The sequence below is a fragment of the Diaphorina citri genome, unplaced genomic scaffold (assembly GCF_000475195.1).
Source record: "Diaphorina citri unplaced genomic scaffold, Diaci psyllid genome assembly version 1.1 scaffold1013, whole genome shotgun sequence".
Taxonomy (NCBI): Eukaryota; Metazoa; Arthropoda; class Insecta; order Hemiptera; family Psyllidae; genus Diaphorina; species Diaphorina citri.
Window position 1 is genome coordinate 22,862 of NW_007378443.1, and position 20,931 is coordinate 43,792.

General features: G+C 39.4%; 1 protein-coding gene across 1 annotated transcript in view; it reads left to right on the plus strand.

The window, feature by feature from the left end:
- Positions 1 to 20,931, plus strand: part of LOC103513721 (discoidin domain-containing receptor 2-like) — a gene marked incomplete at its 5' end in the record, with an annotated part of 60,943 nt that overhangs the window by 19,681 nt on the left and 20,331 nt on the right. Inside the window, 2 exons of the mRNA XM_026826846.1 lie at positions 6,256 to 6,403; positions 11,272 to 11,330. Of these exons, the coding sequence (XP_026682647.1) occupies positions 6,256 to 6,403; positions 11,272 to 11,330 (207 nt within the window). The remainder of the gene's footprint in view (positions 1 to 6,255; positions 6,404 to 11,271; positions 11,331 to 20,931) is intronic.

A 20,931-nucleotide genomic window follows, 5' to 3' on the forward strand; every position in this document is an offset into this window, starting at 1 on the left:
GCAGGCTGTAGTGGTGCACACGGGACGAGACGAATTTTCGTAATCTAGCTATCTAGTGCTATTGCTCGTTTTCCTGAACCACCCTCTTCATATATTTTCTTACCTAAAATTTTATTTGTCTCGACCTTACAGGCTGTAGTGGTGCACACGGGACGAGACGAATTTTCTTAATCTAGCTATCTAGTGCTATTGCTCGTTTTCCTGAACCACCCTCTTCATATATTTTCTTACCTAAAATTTTATTTGTCTCGACCTTTTTTAGCCCCTTGACACCCGAACTCAAATTATGTATGTCTATTAATTGTCTATGCACATAATTATACTTCATTTTTGTGCAAGTGTTTGAGTCTCAATTTACTTTGTGGTAATAACGCTGTCATTTCTTTACTTCTTCAGATTCTCCATAACAAAAATTCCATTTTAGAATTTTCGTAGGAATGCCCACTCCAAATAGATTCGGTAAGATTTCATGTCTTACCGTCTTCTCCTTTTTGAGGACCAGTAATTTTGTTTCGGCTATGTATTTTAAAGTACGAGTATTAAGTATACTTAAATGGAACATGTCCTTCATTAGTATTGTTGAAATCAGGGCATCGTCATTATAAAGCAGTACAAACTTTTCGACCTAATGGGACGCCATGTTCCATATTTTCTACCCATTGGAGACGAGACCAGTAATTTTGTTTCAGCTATGTATTTTAAAGTACGAGTATTAAGTATACTTAAATGGGACATGTCCTTCATTAGTGCTGAAATCAGGGCATCGTCATTATAAAGCAGTACAAACTTTTCGACCTAATGGGACGCCATGTTCCATATTTTCTACCCATTGGAGACGAGATGGTTAAAAAGTTTATTGCATAAAAATGAAACTTAAACTCTAAACTTCACTTTAAAAATAGAGCTTCGGAAAAAAAATCCTGACCTTATTTTCTTCACCTTCAAAGTTTTTTATTTGAAAATTTATGTGTCATGAATTTCCATTTGTGAAACAAATTTCCCGGCTCCGTTTCCCAGAAAGGTCATAATGTGCGCTGCATTTACATAAACTACCATTACTACCTGTGTTTTTACTTCTCACCAAGTTTTTTACTCCCCATGATCTGTATATCTGTACTGTAGTAGGGGTGCAATGGCTGCATAATTTATACATTGTGTGAAAAGAAATTCATCATTCTTCCTTCCTTCTTCTCGTTATTTTTCTGTATTATACCCAGTGGTGACTTCAATTATTTACCTCTCTTTCTCCCTCCCTCCTTCCCTCGATCTTTTTTCTTCCTCCCTTTGCCCTTCAATTTTCAAGGTTAAGGTCTTGCGCCGCGCGCCGGCAGACCGTCTCGTCTGACAGACCTAGGTTCTAAGCTTTTTCCGCCACACACGTTCAGACCGTCTGACAGACCTCTGTCAGACGTTCTGAGCGTAGTGGCCGGCATTACGACTATCAAATCGCATTCCACTTTGCTACCTATACCGTATTGAACTTCTTGAATCTCGATGGATCCGAGTTGGTAGGCAAGCCCTCAACAGAAGTTCACACAATTTGGCTTCTAAGTAGGTCGACAGCCATTTTCTGTAAAAATAAAATAAATAATATAAAAATAGCCTTTACTAAGGATTTCTTTTTCCATTTTCTGTAGTGTTTCTTATTTCAAAATGGTCCCTCTTTTCACAGACCTCTTCATTTGTAGTAATAGTATGTTGGATGACTGTGTTTTCTTTGTTTTGATTGTATAGTTCCTTTCTTTACTGTTGTAGGAAAGAAAAACAAAGTAAGGTATGACTATGCATAGGAACAAGGAGTATTATATTGCCTTGTTTGGTCATACTCTGTTTGCACTCCCTCCTCCTTCTCCTCCGCCTCCTCCTCTTTCTCTTCCTTCTCCTTCCTCTCTTCCATGCACCTACCCCACCAACATTATACTTGACTTGTTTTTGTTCCATTCTCATTTCATTACCTATCCCTATTTATTTATTTTTTTCTCTCTCTCGGACTTCAATTTACTCTCCTTTCTGCGGATATTTGCTTTCTCTACCTTTCCCTCTCTTTCTTCCACTCTCCTGATCTCCTTCTATTCCTAGCTCTCCCTCTCCCATCCTCTCTTTCTCATTCTCTCCCTCCCTTTTCCTCTCAATCTGCTTCCATTCTACCTCCCTTTTCTAATTTTTAGTTTTCCTTGTACATATGTAGGTGCATATAAGAAAATATGAAATAGGAAAATATGTGAAATGGAAAAAAAGAGTTCAAGGTGAACTTTTTTTTTCTTTCGTGTCGTGTTGATTTTCTATTTTTCTCACTCGAAAACTTCCTTCTTCTTTTTTGCCTCTCCCCCCCCCCCTTCTCTTCTCTTTCATGTCCCAAAACCCCAAAAGCACACTTCTCCTTAGCAACCCACCTACAGAGGTATCTGTTTGCTCCTAGCTATGCTGATAAATTTAGATTTAGAACTATACACATCTATATAAATAAAATTGTAGATTTGTCTGTCTGCATCCACGATTTCAAAAATTACATTGGAAAAATGTCTGTCTGTATGTGTGTGTGTAATTGTGTATGTCTGTCACGCTAAATTGACCTTTGGTTGTCCTCTTTTCACGAGAAAACGGCTCGACCGATTATGATATTTTTTGTAGTTATTAAGAAGAGTACTCCGGGTGACATAGGCTACTTGAAATTTTCACATTCCATCCTGATTCAAAATGGCGGTTCAAAGTTATGCCTATTATACTGCACTGTGGGACATGTCAGGGAGCGCGTAGCGCGACCGTGTGTGTGTGTGATGGGTGTGGTGTGCGTATGGGTGTGGTGTGTGTGGTCGTTGTGTGTGTGATGAGTGTATGATGGGTGTGGTGTGTGTATGATGGGTGTGGTGTGTGTGGTGGTCCCGTACAAAGGACAGGTCAACCACTAGTATCTACTATTTATTTTCAATTTTAGATGGCACGAAGCAAAGTTTCTCCAGAAAACCGAGGTGGTAAAAAATTCCTCTGAAGGTCTGAATCAAGGACCATCAAGTTTTAGAACCAAATATAGTACGAGTATGATCCAGGATTCGTCTGGAGACCCAAAGGCTCCAAGGGTCCGAGACTTTCAAGTTGTTAACCAAACCTAGTATGATCCCTGCTACTATGGAAACAAGATTATGCCCTAACACCCTAACACATCACAAACACACACATGAGGTACATCATCAGCAACAGCTTACTGATTGTACTTCCGAGCTGCAAACAACAATAAAAGAGAGCTCTAGCTTCATTTTTGAACTCTCGACTTCTATTCTGCATTAGGAGAATCTGCACTGTGGGACATGTCAGGGAGCGCGTAGCGCGACCGTGTGTGTGTGGTGGTGATGGGTGTGGTGTGTGATGTGTTTGTGGTGGTCCCGTACAAAGGACAGGTCAACCACTAGTATCTACTATTTATTTTCAATTTTAGATAGCACGAAGCAAAGTTTCTCCAGAAAACCGAGGTGGTAAAAAATTCCTCTGAAGGTCTGAATCAAGGACCATCAAGTTTTAGAACCAAATACAGTACGAGTAACATCCAAGATTCTCCTTGAGACCCAAAGGCTCCAAGGGTCCGAGACTTTCAAGTTGTTAACCAAACCTAGTATGATCCCTGCGACTATGGAAACAAGATTATGCCCTAACACCCTAACACATCACAAACACACATGAGGTACATCATCTAGCAACAGCTTGCTGATTGTACTTCCGAGCTGCAAACAACAATAAAAGAGAGCTCTAGCTTCATTTTTGAACTCTCGACTTCTATTCTGCATTAGGAGAATTGCAGAACTTCTCACAAACGTTTGCTGGCCCGGTTCCCAGTTTCCGGATTTATAATGCACAAAGGTAGAATATTATGAGTCAGGAATTGCTGACTATAGTCAGGTCTGTTTGCTGGCCCGGTTCCCAGTTTCCGGATTTATAATGCACAAAGGTAGAATATTATGAGTCAGGAATTGCTGACTATAGTCAGGTCTCCCCACTCTCCAGCCTTACCCCTTTCCCCCTCCTCCAAACTTCTCTTTATAAATACACCACGGGGACCATTATTTATTCTGAGGCTTTTCTCTCCCCCCTCTTCTCGCCTCGATCTCTGACTGAAAATTCAAAATTCACCCGAAATTTATACCCAGTGCAGTGTTCCGGAGTTTGTAACAAGAACGGCGCATTATATTAGACGTATCTGCTGAATTCAGGCGTGGATATTTGCAAGCCTGATGCAAGGATCAGGGTTGGTTCCACAAGAGAGAAGGTGGTTACGGCCCATTTTCGAAATGCCTTGGAATTTATCGTCAAATGGCTGCATTAGCTGTGTGGACTCTTCATCATTTACCAGCTTACCGAGTGCTTTCCTCAAGATAACCAAGGAGCAGCGACCACAAGTCTTCAGCTCAGAAAAACAAATGAACCAGCTAGACCTAGATTCTGCGAAGGATAAAACAGTGACCTAGTTTTCTCACTAACTCTCACTTTATCCCTTCCATTTTCTATTCAGATGAGCGATATACAAATAAACGATGTGCAAGTTTCGCAGAAGCATTAGAAAAAGCACAGCAGAAGCTCGAGCAGCAAGATAAGATGCTTCTAGCGGATGTTACGACGGAAAATCATATCCGTACTGTGTGGTGGGAGAAGTTATGTTGTAGTTTACAACACTTGTGCAGAACTGTAGGGTGTAAAGTGAAATATGCAACTATAGGGTGTGCAAAATTGAGGGGGATTGAGGACCGTGCAGCCACGGAGGATTGAGACCATAGCCAGCAGTTGCCCCGTTCAAATGTCCGAGAGGTGGTCAGAGGGAAACTAAATAAAAATTAAAATATGCAATTGTAGGGAGTACCAAAAGTTATAGAAATGGTTTTCTAGGAATTTAGAAATATACCTGTTCTAAGTTCTGGAAAATACCTACTCCTAAATGTTCGAATCCCCATGAAAATGAAAACATCCGTGTAATTTCTCAAAATCCAGAAGCATTTCAATTTCAATAGAACTACTGTAATCCATTATACATTTTTTTTTTTTTTTTTTTTTTTTTTTTTTTTTTTTTTTTTTTTTTGGTGTGTACATTTCGTTTTTCGCAAGTCCCACTGTACATAAATTAATACAATACTTTTAACATGGGTTCTTTCATACGTGCACGTATAATTGTATAGGTACATTGGATTTCTATTCGCTGATTACTCCGTATATTTCCTCCCCGGACGTTAATTGTAATGGTAAAGGATGTGTGGATGGAATGGATTGCGAAGTCCGTATAATGTATGTAGTAATTGTAGTATGTACCTATGTTGGGGATGTTAGAATAGAATAAGCAGTGGTGTAACTTTGGGTTTCTATTTCTTGACATGTGAAAAGGCAGCAAGTTCTGCAAGTTCTTCGCTTTTTCTGATCGAGTGCAAAATGGGCAAGTTAAACTTCTAATATAAGTCTTTTGATTCACTTCAGAATTTGAATTTTCTCTGTCATTTTTTAGAATTTACTACAGCCATTAAAGTTGGCACTTGTGAAATTTTGGCGACCATATTTCTTCATTCTTTGATTTACGTGTCATCTTTTTTACAACAATGAGAATTTCTTTATTTTTTGCCCACTTACAAGCCGCTTTCCCTCTCCCCAAAAATCTGAATCCTTGGCCGTCACTGGTCAACCTTAACACAGAGTATCGGTTTTAATACAGATACTTATTTTGTCAGACGAAAGAGGGAAAAAGGTTGAGAATTTTTTGAGCTTCAAGATTGAGAAAATTGAAGAGGGAACGGAGTTTGGAAAAACTGGAGAAAAAAATACCCAATGATTTTTTTCTCTCTTCCGTATGAGAAAAAAGTGGAATATACACCACATGCTTGGACTCCGTATTGTTTTCGTTTTAGATGAGCAATTTATTCATCAAAGCTCACATGAGAAAACTTGCGTTTGAGAGTAAAGGAGACCTCGATAATGTACACTTTCTTTGCTTAAGTGGTATGAAAGTAACTTTACCTTTAGGTAACGGACCAATATTCTAAGAATTGTTCAAAGAAAGAGAGATTAACTCCTTCATTTCATCCTAAGTTGTTTACAAATTAACTAAGGCCTGTACAAAGACGAATTATATTGCAGTAGCAGGTCCTACCCTACAGCACCAAATAATTCTATAGTAAGTCTGCAATCGATACAATAAAAATAAAAGTATATTTTCTACCTTTAAGAAACTTAATTTTCAAATAAAACTTTACTAAACCATCCTCTTTTTATTTGTCTCTCTTTCAGATTGTCCCCGGGAATATTAACACGTACACTGTCGCGGACCAGAAGTTCGACCCAGCCATCATAGCATCCAAAGTGCGGATTATACCTTACAGTGAACAAATGAGGACTGTGTGTATGCGGATTGAACTTATGGGATGTCTACACGAAGGTAAGTCAGCATTTAGGCTGGTCACAGACGTGCCGGCGGTCTGACAGATCTAGGTCAGCCAGTCGGAGCGTGAGTGGCCGGCCTAAATCTCGGGCCTTCTATACATAGTACATACCTACAGATCAGACTACAAAAGCTGCCTTGAAAGAAGTCCACGTACTCGAAAATGCTTCGATATAAATAAGGACGGAAAACGGAAGCTAGGTCAGCCAGTCGGAGCGTGAGTGGCCGGCCTAAATCTCGGGCCTTCTACACATAGTAAATACCTACAGATCAGACTACAAAAGCTGCCTTGAAAGAAGTCCACGTACTCGAAAATGCTTCGATATAAATAAGGACGGAATAGCTGAATAAAGCACATGAAGACGCTTTCAGGATAAAGACGGAATCGCGTGAAATAAAGCTGGATAATCGAAATTTAAACTAACTTTACGCTTAGTGTAATTGATAAAGATAACATTTTAATGACGAGAGATAACGCTGATAGAATATAACAAACATCGGAGAATCTCAAGTCACATTATGGCACGAGATTTTATTTTCACATGAACTCCTAACGATTTTTCTTCTTCCTTTTTTCAAATAAAAAATTAACTTTTTTTTCCTTTTCCGTATTCTACTAGTCTCGCACCTCTTGAGTGTTAGCTGGACAAAAGAGTTAGATCAGTCCTAAACCTAAAATCTAAACTTAAAGATTAGACTGCAGAACCATTGTATTTACCTCTGGTTCTACAAACAGTACAAATGAAAGATGTCTCATGTTAACTTTATGTTGGTCAGTTTCTAGGTCTCTCTCAACAGTCTCAACGTTGACGGACTTGCCTTCATGCAGACATCTCATGACAGAATAAATAGTCCCAGGAGTTAATCACATACCAATTACCAAGAGAAGGAATTGATAGATATAAAAAAAGAAAAGAACAATCAACAGAGAATAAACATGGAAAAAGAGAAAGACAAGAATGAAAGAGGAAACAAGAATGGATAGAAAAGTGAAGGTCAATTATAGAACTTCTCTGAAGAGGTGTCGAAGCAGAAAATAAAGAACTTTAGGAAAAAACTTGCTGTGTAGCGGGGAACGACATTTTGTGACAAGCATTTGACAATGCTCAACACAATTAAAATTCCTTTTTAGTGGTTTGTTCTACACTTAACGTAGCGGGGAACGACATTTTGTGACAAGCATTTGACAATGCTCAACACAATTAAAATTCCTTTTTAGTGGTTTGTTCTACACTTAACATGAAAAGAAAGCTAGAAAGACAAATATGTCTGTCTACAATGTCTACATTGAGAAAGCAATGGAGAGAACGATAGCACTTTGCTTAATTAATTGCCGACTATGTACCTACTTGCTATATACCTATCTAATTTTTCACTTGTAAATTTTTCCATGTTCAAAAATTTTCATCAAACTCTCTTTCTCTCCTTTTTTTTATTTTCTTTTCTGTTTCTACTTTCTGCTTGTTCATAAATATCTTCCTTGTCATTTATTACATTTTCCTCCTCCTCCTCCTCCTCCTCCACCTTTTTTCCAAGAAATGCCAGATCAAAATCTAGCAATAGAAAAATGCAAGTTATGCTTCAAAGGCCCCTTAAGCTAACAGCCTCTTGAGTTCCATATTTAGTTAGACATGACGAGCTGTGCTGTAAGTTTTGACTTGATAGTAAGCAGCTTGTTTGATGGGTCGGCTTTCCGCAAGAATGGGAAATGAAATGAGTGCCACGAAAATAAATCCTTCAGCTAGAAAATAACGACCGGAGAGTACCAAGACTAAACAAGCGGTCTATGTTGGAGGAGTAAAAATAGAAGAAGAATATCACTAATAAAGGGAGAAGAGGAAGAAAATGAGAAAAAGGAAAAATCAAAGAAGGAACAAAAGAGAGTAGAAACAAAATGACATAACTCTAGAGATGAAGAAAATAAAAGAAAGGGAAGAAGTGGGAGAAAGAATAGAAAGAAGAAGCAAAGATAAAGAAGAGGCGAAAGAGTATAGAATAACAAGAAGAAGGTTGGGAAGATGTGGATGAAAATACATAGAAGAATAAATAAAATAAAAAGGGAAGAAGTGGGAGAAAGAACAGAAAGAAGACGCAAAGATGCAGAAGGTGAGAAGGAAAAGAAGAAAGAGTATAGAAAAACAAGGAGAGGATGTGGAGTGTGGATGGAAATACATAGAAGAAACAAAAAGTCAAGAAAAGTTTTGTGTTGTGTATATTAGAAAATATGTTAGTGATTATGTAGGTCGTGATTTCTGTTGTTCTTTTTTCCGAGGGGTGAAAAGTCCCGTTAACATGTCAGACATGACGAGCTGTGCTGTGAAGTTTTGACTTGATAGAAACATAGAAAGCAGCGTGTTTGATGGGTCGGCTTTCCGCAAGAATGGAAAGAAGAAGAATATCACTAATAAAGGGAGGAGAGGAAGAAAATGAAAAAGAATTGACGATAAGGAATAGAAGAAAAAGGGAGGAAAATACATAGAAGAATAAATAAAATAAGAGAAAGGGAAGAAGTGGGAGAAGGAATAGAATGAAGCAAAGATGCAGAAGGCGAGAAGGAAAAGAAGAAAGAGTATAGAATAACAAGGAGAAGGTTGGGAAGATGTGGATGGAAATACATATAGAAGAAACAAAAAGTCAAGAAAAGTTTTGTGTTGTGTATATTAGAAAATATGTTAGTGATTATGTAGGTCTCCTCTCTGGAGGCGCATAAACTTGCGTCCTGAGTGGAAAAGGAAAGCTCCCCACTCGAGTAGAAAGCAAAAATAAAATCTGACACTTATTATTATGCTGGGAGGTGCTCCCGTACGCTTCTGTGGATCTGGCGTAGCGGTGTCCAACTTGAGAATCCACGTACCAAAACTTACTAGGTTACTATTCAGCTCGTATAAACCGATTTTTCTTCTACCCGAACCAATTTTTTTTTTTTTTTAAGCGAAAATTTAGTCAAAAGACCGAGAAAGGGTTCTTTCTGATTCTAGAAGTTTCCTCTTCGCTCTGTTACATTTGTACAGAAAAATTGAGTAAACAGATCAATATCACTCTATCGAAAGCTCGTTTCCTAACTAAGGCTATTCCGGTATTTCGCCAAAAAAAGAACTCCAGGAAAAACTATAAACCATGAACCTTTTTCAAGCACTTTACAGGTATAGTTGCCCATAGACGGCAATGGACTTTATCAGATACAGATACCTATTAGTTGTCCATGACGACAGGGTAAATTGGGAACGGCTGGTCTATGGCATCATTGTAGAACGCTTCGAGTGCTGTAGTTTTTCACCGGGGGTACTGTTCCCGTGTTCCCTCCGGGGGAGTTATAATATAGGGCAGGGGTTTCCAACTTCCATGTGTATGCGGGCCACATGCTACATTGGGAGGTACTTCGCGGGCCACATATGTACGTACGCGAGCATTTTATTATATTAGAATTTCAAAATTCGAAGATTTTTCCAAACCAAACTCTTTTTTTTACATTTAGGCAAGTAGGTATAAATCCTTAAAAGTTTCGCGGGCCACAAAAATGGTCTGGCGGGCCACGTGGCCCGCGGGCCGCTAGTTGGAAAACCCTGATATAGGAAATCAGAAATGCATGGAAAAATTGTAGAACACTTCGAGTGCTGTAGTTTTTCACCGGGGGTACTGTTCCCGTGTTCCCTCCAGGGGGAGTTATAATATAGGGAATCAGAAATGCATGGAAATCCTGAAGAACAGACTGGAGGAAGTTCCTGTATGACATGAAGTTACTCACAACTGTGACGTCACTGAGGAGGAAGAGAGAGAGAGGGGAGAAAATATGTTAAGATATTAAAGGAGGAAATAAGAAAAAGAGAGACAGACGGGGGAAGAGAGAGAGAGAGAGAGGAAGGAGAGAATAGGTTAAGGTACATGAGGGAAAGAGAGAGAGAGAGAGGAAGGAGAGAATAGGTTAAGGTACATGAGGGAAAGAGAGAGAGAGAGAGAGAGGAGGAGGAGGAGGAGGAGAAGGAGAAGGAGGAAATAAGAAAAGGAGAGACACACGGGGAGGGAGAGAGAGAAAGATAGAGAGGGAGAAAGAGAGAGTATAGGTTAAGATAGAAGAAGAGGAAATAAGAAGAAGAGAGATGGAATGAGAGGGTTAGAGAGAAATGAGAGAATAGGACGAGCCCTAAGAAGAGAGAATAAGAGAGAGAGCTGGAGAGAAGAAGAGAAAGAGAGAGGACGGGAGAGAGGGAGTAAGAGAGAAAGAAGAAAAGAGAGGGAAGGAAAAGAAAGAAGAAATCTTGTAGAAAATAATGCGGTTGTCAGGAAATGTGATTGTTCCTTTTCTTTCTTCTTGAGGGATTTCGTTTAAAAGTCACAAATCGTCCTGATGAGGTTCAGTATCAGTGAACTCCAAAATGGGCTTTCTTGCTTAATATACGAGTACTATCAGGAAAAAAAAGTTGTATAGAGTATACCGGTATACTGTGGTCTCATTATTTGAGATCGTCAGAATTCGGCTGGGCTACTTTCTGGTGCTCTCGTTTTGAGCTAGCATCTGATGGGAGAGTCTGAGTATTGTGTCTCTTCTCACCCATATGATGAAGAACATACTAACTGATGAGTATGATCGTGATGCAACATAGAGGGGGTCCGAGTTCGATTCCCGGTGAGGTCGGAGTTTCTTTTGTTCTTTTTCGCTCTCCCAATTTGGGTCCACTGAACGACTGAACCTCGTGAGGACGATTAAACTATTGTGAGTAGGAACAGGCAAAAATAACATAATTGATTCGGTGAAATCAGATTTTGAAAAATGTGCTGTGGCAAAAATTGTGACAAAGATAAAATAATGATATTAAATAATGGATATACCCAAACATTACTGATGGATTTTTGTTCTTTCTTTACAGAGGGTCTGGTGAGCTACACGATGCCGCAGGGGGAAGTAAAGACCTTCGACTCGCACTCGGCTCACTTTTTACCTCATTTATGTACAGCTTCTATTTCTGGCACCGTTTATACTTTATACCCATCTGTACCTATATTTAGGTATACATATTTCTTGCTGTTGACTGCAGCAAGACTTTGAAATGAATTACCCAACTTCTTAAAGTCGACTGTAGAAAGACATTCAAATGGAAATACTTTTCATGTTGTAAGTAGGCCTTTAAGCCTTTTTCCTCTCATTAGTTCAGATTTCAGACCATTACTAATTGCCATAGGGAAAATTGCCATTACGAATTTGCCATAAAAAAGGTACCTTACCTATTAAGAAGGGGTTTTTCTTGTTTAGATTCACGTGCTTGGGATTTTTTTTCTCTCAAAGCGTAGGTAAATGAAAATTAAATTCTTAAAAAATCTCCTCTACTCGTATAACAAATTTTCCTTGGTATAGTGAATTTTCCTTGGTTTTCCTCTTTTAATTTTCACCTACTACCTACCTCAGGTACCTATAAACATAACAAAGTTTCAAAGGTGGTTAGCTAGTGGTACTTCACACATTTGATCTCTCACTCCATCTCAAGTTTCTACTCTCCCTCTCCTTCCCATGTTTCTCTCCCTCTCCCCCTCCCTCTCCTTCCTTCTTCCCTTTCAAGTGTCTACTTTTATGAGGGAAAATTTCTAAGTAGGCCTTTAAGCCTTTTTCCTTTCATTAGTTCAGATTTCAGACCATTACTAATTGCCATAGGGAAATTGCCATTACGAATTTGCCATAATAAAGGTACCTATTAAGAAGGGGTTTTTTCTTGTTTAGATTCACGTGCTTGGGATTTTTTTTTCTCTCAAAGCGTAGGTAAATGAAAATTAAGTTCTTAAAAAATCTCCTCTACTCGTATAACAAATTTTCCTTGGTACCTACTACCTACCTGAGGTACCTATAAACATAAAGTTTCAAAGGTGGTTAGCTAGTGGTACTTCACACATTTGATCTCTCACTCCATCTCAAGTTTCTACTCTCTCTCTCTCTCTCTCTCCCTCCCTCTCCTTCCCATGTTTCTCTCCCTCTCCCCCTCCCTCTCCTTCCTTCTTCCCTTTCAAGTGTCTACTTTTATGAGGGAAAATTTATAATTCATACTTTTTAAAGGCCAAGAAAACTTGCTTTTCTCTCCTCCAGGAGAATATGGTGAGTGAGTATTTATTGCTCACTTAATGCTATCGATTTTCATATGGTCCAAATACGTGTGTTATACGTTATACATAATCTTTAAGTACAGTTATAGACTTTAGAGATATACTAGACAAATACCTCATCTTTTTAGATGAATATCTCAAAATCTCATCTAATCATAATATGTAATAGGTAGGTATAGGTACCCACCTAGGTTTCTAGTATATTGAATATTCTAACGCAAGGCCTGACTTTCCAAGGGCACTTTAGATTCTCAAGATCTTTTCTTCTTTTTTTTACTATATTTCGACAGCAAAATTCTGAGAATTTCTCCTTTCCTCAAATCGCTTTGGAGTGATGAAAATGTGTATTATTTGAGAGCTGAATTATCTAGAACTTTTTGCTGGTAGAGAGGGATCTTGGAATGTTTTCGTCCAAGAATTTGGGAAGTATTTATTTAGGACAGATCATGTCTCAGTCTCCCTCCCAAGTTATGACTTCCCTGCATATCTAACGAGGGATTAAGCTTTCCCTTCCTCCCATTCAGATAACAATGCATTCTGAAATTCCCCACATAGCAGTCGGTCTGCTCAGGTACCTTCTTTCTCCCTTTCCCCTTCCGATTCCTCCCTTATCTCTTTTTCCCTCCTTTCTCTCCCTTTTCCTCCCCTTTTCTCCCTCTTTCTCCTCCCCTCTCTCCCTCGTTTACAATAATACTCTGCTGACTTTGAAGAGGTGTCTAATTCCATTCCTTTCACACGTAAGGAGCTTTTCTTTCCGTGGAGGAGGGGAGGGAAGGGAGGGAAAGGGGAGAGATAAAGAGGGGAAATGGAAGGAGATGTAGGGGAGAGAGAGATAAGAATAAACTGCAAGAGGGATAGGAAAGTCACTGAGGAAGGAGAAGAGGATGAGTATGAGAGAGAGAGAGAGAATAGGTGGAAGTGAAGTGAATGAGAGAGAAGGGTGTAGCGGTGTACTATCTATAGGAGATAGAAGGAACTAGAAAGTAAATTTTGGATTAAGGAAGGGAATTGAAGAGTATAGAGAAGTGAATAGTAACAAAGAGAAAGAGGGAGGGAAGAGTGCAGAAAATAGAACAGAGATGTATGTAAATGTGAGGGTGGGAGAGAAATCGAGAAGGAGAGAATCCCACCCTTATCGAGGTAGAGAGGTGAGGAAAGAGAGTGGGAGAAAAATGGAAGAGAAGGGTTATCCCAGAAGAAGTGGGGGAGGGAGAGAGAGAGGTGTAGAGTGGAGAGAGAGAGAGAGAGATATGGGAAGGGGGTAACGCTGTTGTTGATAAGAAAATGATAAGCTCGGGAGTGGCAAATTTTGAAACCCGAGAAATGACTTGGGTTGAAAGTAAATTGAAATGTCATGAGAGAAAAAGAGGGAGGGAGAAGAAAGAGAGAGGAAGAGGAAGAAAGCTAAGATGGTATTAGGAAAGGGACTTGAGGAACTTATGATGGGATCAGTCAGAAAGAGAGAGAGAGAGAGGGAGGGAGAGACAGAAAGGGAGAGGGAGGGAAGTTATTCCTGTAGCGGATTTATGCTGACAGAAGTTGTCATATTGAAGAAAGAGGGCAAACATTGAAGAAGAAAGAGGGGTTGATGAAGGAAAGTAGGGTATTTATGTAGATTGCAGTGCAATAGTCCAAAATAAAATGGACGCGGCACATAAGGGATCAGGAAGAGACCGCCTTAACATATGTACGAGTCCATGTATAAATATGTAAATGAAGTGGCATTATATATTCATTTCATACATAGCAACAATGACGGTGACTGAGAGGTGTTGTTAAAAGATAAAAATAAACAAATAATAAATAAAGGGATAAAACATAATAAAAATGCACAAAGTAGACACATATTTTACGGATAGGGGTGACTCGAAGAGAAGTAGATTGAATTCATTCTTCAGCCTTCTTAGAACCTATACAATATACATATTAATGAGAAAATAATATATGTTGGTATGGTGTAGGGATGAAGGAGAGTAGGGTATTTATGTAGATTGCAGTGCAATAGTCCAAAATAAAATGGACGCGGCACATAAGGGATCAGGAAGAGACCGCCTTAACATATGTACGAGTCCATGTATAAATATGTAAATGAAGTGGCATTATATATTCATTTCATACATAGCAACAATGACGGTGACTGAGAGGTGTTGTTAAAAGATAAAAATAAACAAATAATAAATAAAGGGATAAAACATAATAAAAATGCACAAAGTAGACACATATTTTACGGATAGGGGTGACTCGAAGAGAAGTAGATTGAATTCATTCTTCAGCCTTCTTAGAACCTATACAATATACATATTAATGAGAAAATAATATATGTACATGCATATTATTACGTAGTCTGCGCTCCCATAGTATCTACGTATAATGGTAATAATTTTCGCAGCACTGTTCCCTAAATTGATGTTTAATGGATCCCTTGAGAGAAACCCTCAACTTCGTCCCAGATTGTCTCCAAGTTTAAGTTCAAACTAAGCACAGTTTCATATCTTCCTTGAATTAAGTACCTCTATATTCCTTGAATAGTTTCCAAAGTGTTTCCATGTCTTCTATTTCTATTAGTTCTCATAGATTTCCGTCACTGAATTGCTCTATTTCCTCCCTCCTTCTGCTTTATTTTGAAATCTGCACACATCTCCGACAAACATCTTTTGGAGAGTGTTCAATGCTCTATTAAGATATACTCCCAACGCCGAAAACAACACAAGATCTAACCAGGTCGCAGTGACAAAGGGCGTTTATTAAGGCCAATGGCCCTACTTATACCAATACCAATGTATGTATATGAATTTACACTTCTCCATTTCAGTTCAGTAAACAGTTTTTTGCAATATTTTGACGTACTTCTCAGTAGCTTTTAAGTTGGCTTAGAAATTCCAAAGGTTCTTCTTCTGTAATATTACGTCATAACACTCATAACTTTTGCTTTCTGAAACAGGACCTGGTGGAGCCCATTCTATAGGGGTTAGATTTCCTCGACTAAATTCTCTAGGACTATCATTCTTATGGGTTAATATTAATACTATTAATGGGAACACGCGCTTTTAATTGTCGAAATCAAAAGGCCAGGTGGATCGATGTCGATTGACATCTGTGTGGACACAGCTTGAATAATCATTTTTCGGCCACTGTGCGCCAAACTGATAAAGGGCTCAGTCTCACAGAGGAAATAAATTACATATTTGCTTTTTGTTGCCGACTGATAGAGAAGTAAAATTTCCCTATGTCACCCTATCTAGAAATTCTCTATTCCGAGTATTAATACTGTAATGCATCAATAAGCTGTGTATTATGGGAGAGGGAAAAATTGTTCGATTACTCGAAACTCGAACTGATAAAGCCCAAGTACACGTAGTTGGAGGATATTAACATATTGACAAAGCCCGTCTCTCTAGCTTCTACATGCTCGATAATGGTTATTGTAATATGCAATAGAGGTATGTTCTATTGTGCACTAGGAGGCACGTATATTATGTATTAGCGTAGGTAGATACGTTGGATATATCCGTGCTATTATCACACTGCGTATATAGAGAGGAGATTCATATTGGAGTTAACATTTCTACGTTATAAAGTTTGCCGGGTAGCTGGATTTGCTGTTCAGTGGCGGTAATGGGTTACATTTTGCGCAATGCCTCATTTTAGAAGCGGAATAAGATCTAATGGCTTCTTCAGTAAGATTTCCTTGTTTTCGTGGCTTGACCTGTCGTTCACATGCCAATTGATCATCTGTTGATCACCAAAGAGGAATTAAGCAAAATGAAGATATTTTTGTCATAGCAAAAGAAGAGACAGGAAGTAAAAGGGGAGAAGAGAAGTGTGGAGAAATAGTAGGTGAAAAGGGACGACGAAGAAGAGGAAGAGTATGAAAACAAACAAGTGAGTAAATAAAGGAAATGAGACACAAAGAAGGAAGAGATGTACACACATGTATAAGGAGGGAAATGTATAGGAGGGAGTTGTATACATATACACATATGAGGGAGGGATATGTACACAATACACATGGGGGAGTAGAGAAGAAAATCAGACAAAGAAATAGGAAATTCCGGGTATAGCTTATGCACATATGAGGGAGGGATATGTACACAATACACATGGGGGAGTAGAGAAGAAAATCAGACAAAGAAATAGGAAATTCCGGGTATAGCTTCTTCTTAAAAAAAAAAGATCAGTGGTGTATAAGCGCAGAGGGGAATGTGGTCTCTCCCAAAAGACCCTTTTGTATTTCAATGCAATAATAGGTACATATGAGGGAGAGATATGTACCCATGGGGGAGTAGAGAAGAAAATCAGACAAAGAAATAGGAAATTCCGGGTATAGCTTCTTCTTAAAAAAAAAAAAAGATCAGTGGTGTATAAGCGCAGAGGGGAATGTGGTCTCTCCCAAAAGACCTTTGCAATGCATGTATTGCATGTATTGCAATGCAATAATAAGTAACTTTAATTTTAAAACACATTCCTTGAATACTAAGGAATTTGTAAACAAGGAGAGCTCCTTGGAATGGATTAAGGATTTAAGTCTCTTTTCTTTAATTTTAAAACACATTCCTTGAATACTAAGGAATTTGTAAACAAGGAGAGCTCCTTGGAATGGATTAAGGATTTAAGTCTCTTTTAGAGAGAGGGAGAGAGTTCACATCTGCATAGGAAAAGACAGGAGGTAGTAATAGAGGGAAAGAGACGTGTGGAGAAATAGTAGGTGAAAAGGGACGAAGAAGAAGAGGAAGAGGATGAAAACAAACAAGTGAGTAAATAAAGGAAATGAGACACAAAGAAGGAAGAGATGTACACACATGTATAAGGAAGGAAATGTATAGGAGGGAGTTGTATACACATATGAGGGAGAGATATGTACCCATGGGGGAGTAGAGAAGAAAATCAGACAAAGAAATAGGAAATTCCGGGTATAGCTTCTTCTTAAAAAAAAAGATCAGTGGTGTATAAGCGCAGAGGGGAATGTGGTCTCTCCCAAAAGACCCTTTTGTATTTCAATGCAACTCGCACTTCGTGCTCGGGAGGGGGGCTTCGCCCCCCTCCACCCCCCGGGGGCTTCGCGTGTTCGCTACGCGGGGGTGCGTATACGGTCGCGCTGCGCGCTCCCGGGGGCTTCGCGGGGTTGTGCATGGGGTCGCGCTTCGCGCTCCCTTGTTTGAGAAAGCTCGCAATGTCACCATCAAGCTGCACCACAAGCAGGCCAAGTATCTCAAGCTCCAGATGTACTTCTCCAACAAGTGGCTCCTGATCAGCGAAATCATGTTTCAATCTGGTGAGTCCAGGAGTCTTGTTCCTGAGAGCAACTATGTATATGATGGCCGTGCTTTTTCCTGCTGTCCCTATGATATATGAGCCATAAAAAAACCCCTGGTCAGCTCCCATGACGTAGTGGTCACTGCACTCGCCTTCCAATCTGGTGAGTCCAGGAGTCTTGTTCCTGAGAGCAACTATGTATATGATGGCTGTGCTTTTTCCTGCTGTCCCTATGATATATGAGCCATAAAAAAACCCCTGGTCAGCTCCCATGACGTAGTGGTCACTGCACTCGCCTAGCACGCGGGAGACCCGGGTTCGATTCCCGGCGGGGTCAAGAAATTTGTATCATGCAAACGATTGATTCCGTGACTGGCTCCCACTCTGCCTCGTGAGGAAAATGAGTAGCTATGACATGTGAAAGCGCATAGCGACCGGTGCCAGCATGGTAGGTAAACATTGGATGTTGGGATTATTGAGATATTGGGAAAAATCCTACAATGCTGCAGTGTTACTCTATTATAGCAGTAGCAAAGTTTACATGCTTATTTCCTTTGTTCCCTCCCTAAATTTATTCCCTCCCCTATTATCACCCCCTTTTCTTCCCCGAAATGTTCTAATATTATACCCTTTATTTTCCTCACCTTAGCCTTTCCTTTATTCCTTTCTCCTCCTTATTCGTCTCTTCTCTTCCCTCCTTTGTTTTCTTCTTATCCTCCTTCTTCTGTTTCTTCTTCTTCTTCTTCTTCTTCTTCTTCTTCTTCTCCTTCTTCTGTTTCTTCTTCTTCTCCTTTTCCTGCTCCTTCTTCTCCTCCTCCTTCTGTTTCTTCTTCTCCTTTTCCTGCTCCTTCTTATCCTCCTCCTTCTTCTTCTTTTTCCCCTGCCTCTCTACATTATATACTTGCTACCTCGAATCGTCCTAATGTCCTTTATCCTTTCTCTCCAGATTCCCTCTCTTCCTTTTCTCCCTTTTTCCCTTCTCCCCCTCTCCTCCCCTTCTCCCTCTTCCCCTCTCATCGTACGCCACTGGCTGGAGAATCCTGGAACCCGGCATCCTGACACAACATTAATTTAACGCGAAACGTGCCTGGAATTTACAACCTTTCTTTCTTTCTTCTCTTCCTCTTTCTCCTCCACCTTTTTCTTCTCCTTCTCTTCGTTCTCCTTTGCCTCCTCCTTCCTAGTCCTTCTCTCCTCTCATCCATCTTTCTCTTCTTCACCTTCTACATCTGTCTCTTCCTTGTTCTTCCTATTTTTGTTCCATATTCTTTTTTCTTGGAAAAAAAGTCTTTTCTTACATTCCACTTTATGTTACTTCCCCCCCTTCTCGCTCTTCATATCTCTCTCTCTCTTTTCTCTCTTTCTTGTCCCTATTTTTTAGTCTATTTTTTGTCTCTAGCATCAGTCTTTTTCTCTCCTTCGTGCTCTGTCTTTTCTCTGTGTCATCCTCTCTCCCTCTTTCGTTTTATCTATCCTTATAGCTTCCTCAATCCTTGTTCTTCTTCTGTAAATCATAAAGCCTTCTCCAGCACTGGTTGCTACTTAGACTTCATTTACATTATTTCCAATATTGATGTATTCTCTTACATTTCAAGCATTACTTTTACCTCATTTATGTACAGCTTCTATTTCTGGCACCGTTTATACTTTATACCCATCTGTACCTATATTTAGGTATACATATTTCTTGCTGTTGACTGCAGCAAGACTTTGAACTGAATTACCCAACTTCTTAAAGTCGACTGTAGAAAGACATTCAAATGGAAATACTTTTCATGTTGTAAGTTAGTAGGCCTTTAAGCCTTTTTCCTCTCATTAGTTCAGATTTCAGACCATTACTAATTGCCATAGGGAAATTGCCATTACGAATTTGCCATAAAAAAGGTACCTATTAAGAAGGGGTTTTTTCTTGTTTAGATTCACGTGCTTGGGATTTTTTTCTCTCTCAAAGCGTAGGTAAATGAAAATTAAATTCTTAAAAAATCTCCTCTACTCGTATAACAAATTTTCCTTGGTACCTACTACCTACCTCAGGTACCTATAAACATAACAAAGTTTCAAAGATGGTTAGCTAGTGGTACTTCACACATTTGATCTCTCACTCCATCTCAAGTTTCTACTCTCTCTCTCCCTCCCTCTCCTTCCCATGTTTCTCTCCCTCTCCCCCTCCCTCTCCTTCCTTCTTCCCTTTCAAGTGTCTACTTTTATGAGGGAAAATTTATAATTCATACTTTTCAAAGGCCCAAGAAAACTTGCTTTTCTCTCCTCCAGGAGAATATGGTGAGTGAGTATTTATTGCTCACTTAATGCTATCGATTTTCATATGGTCCAAATACGTGTGTTATACGTTATACATAATCTTTAAGTACAGTTATAGACTTTAGAGATATACTAGACAAATACCTCATCTTTTTAGATGAATATCTCAAAATCTCATCTAATCATAATAGGTAATATAGGTAGGTATAGGTACCCACCTAGGTTTCTAGTGTATTGAATATTCTAACGCAAGGCCTGACTTTCCAAGGGCACTTTAGATTCTCAAGATCTTTTCTTTCTTTTTTTTACTATACTTCGACAGCAAAATTCTGAGAATTTCTCCTTTTCGCTTTGGAGTGATGAAAATGTGTATTATTTGAGAGCTGAATTATCCAGAACTTTTTGCTGGTAGAGAGGGATCTTGGAATGTTTTCGTCCAAGAATTTGGGAAGTATTTATTTAGGACAGATCATGTCTCAGTCTCCCTCCCAAGTTATGACTTCCCTGCATATCTAACGAGGGACTAAGCTTTTCCTCCCTCCCATTCGGATAACAATGCATTCTGAAATTCCCCACATAGCATTCGGTCTGCTCAGGTACCTTCTTTCTCCCTTTCCTCCTCCGATTCCTCCCTCATTTTCCTCCCCTTTTTCTGCCTCTTCCTCCCCTTTCTCTCCCTCTTTCTCCTCCCCACTCTCCCTCGATTACAATAATACTCTGCTGACTTTGAAGAGGTGTCTAATTCCATTCCTTTCACACGTAAGGAGCTTTTCTTTCCGTGGAGGAGGGGAGGGGAAGGGAGGGAAAGGGGAGAGATAAAGAGGGGAAATGGAAGGAGATGTAGGGGAGAGAGAGATAAGAATAAACTGCAAGAGGGATAGGAAAGTCACTGAGGAAGGAGAAGAGGATGAGTATGAGAGAGAGGG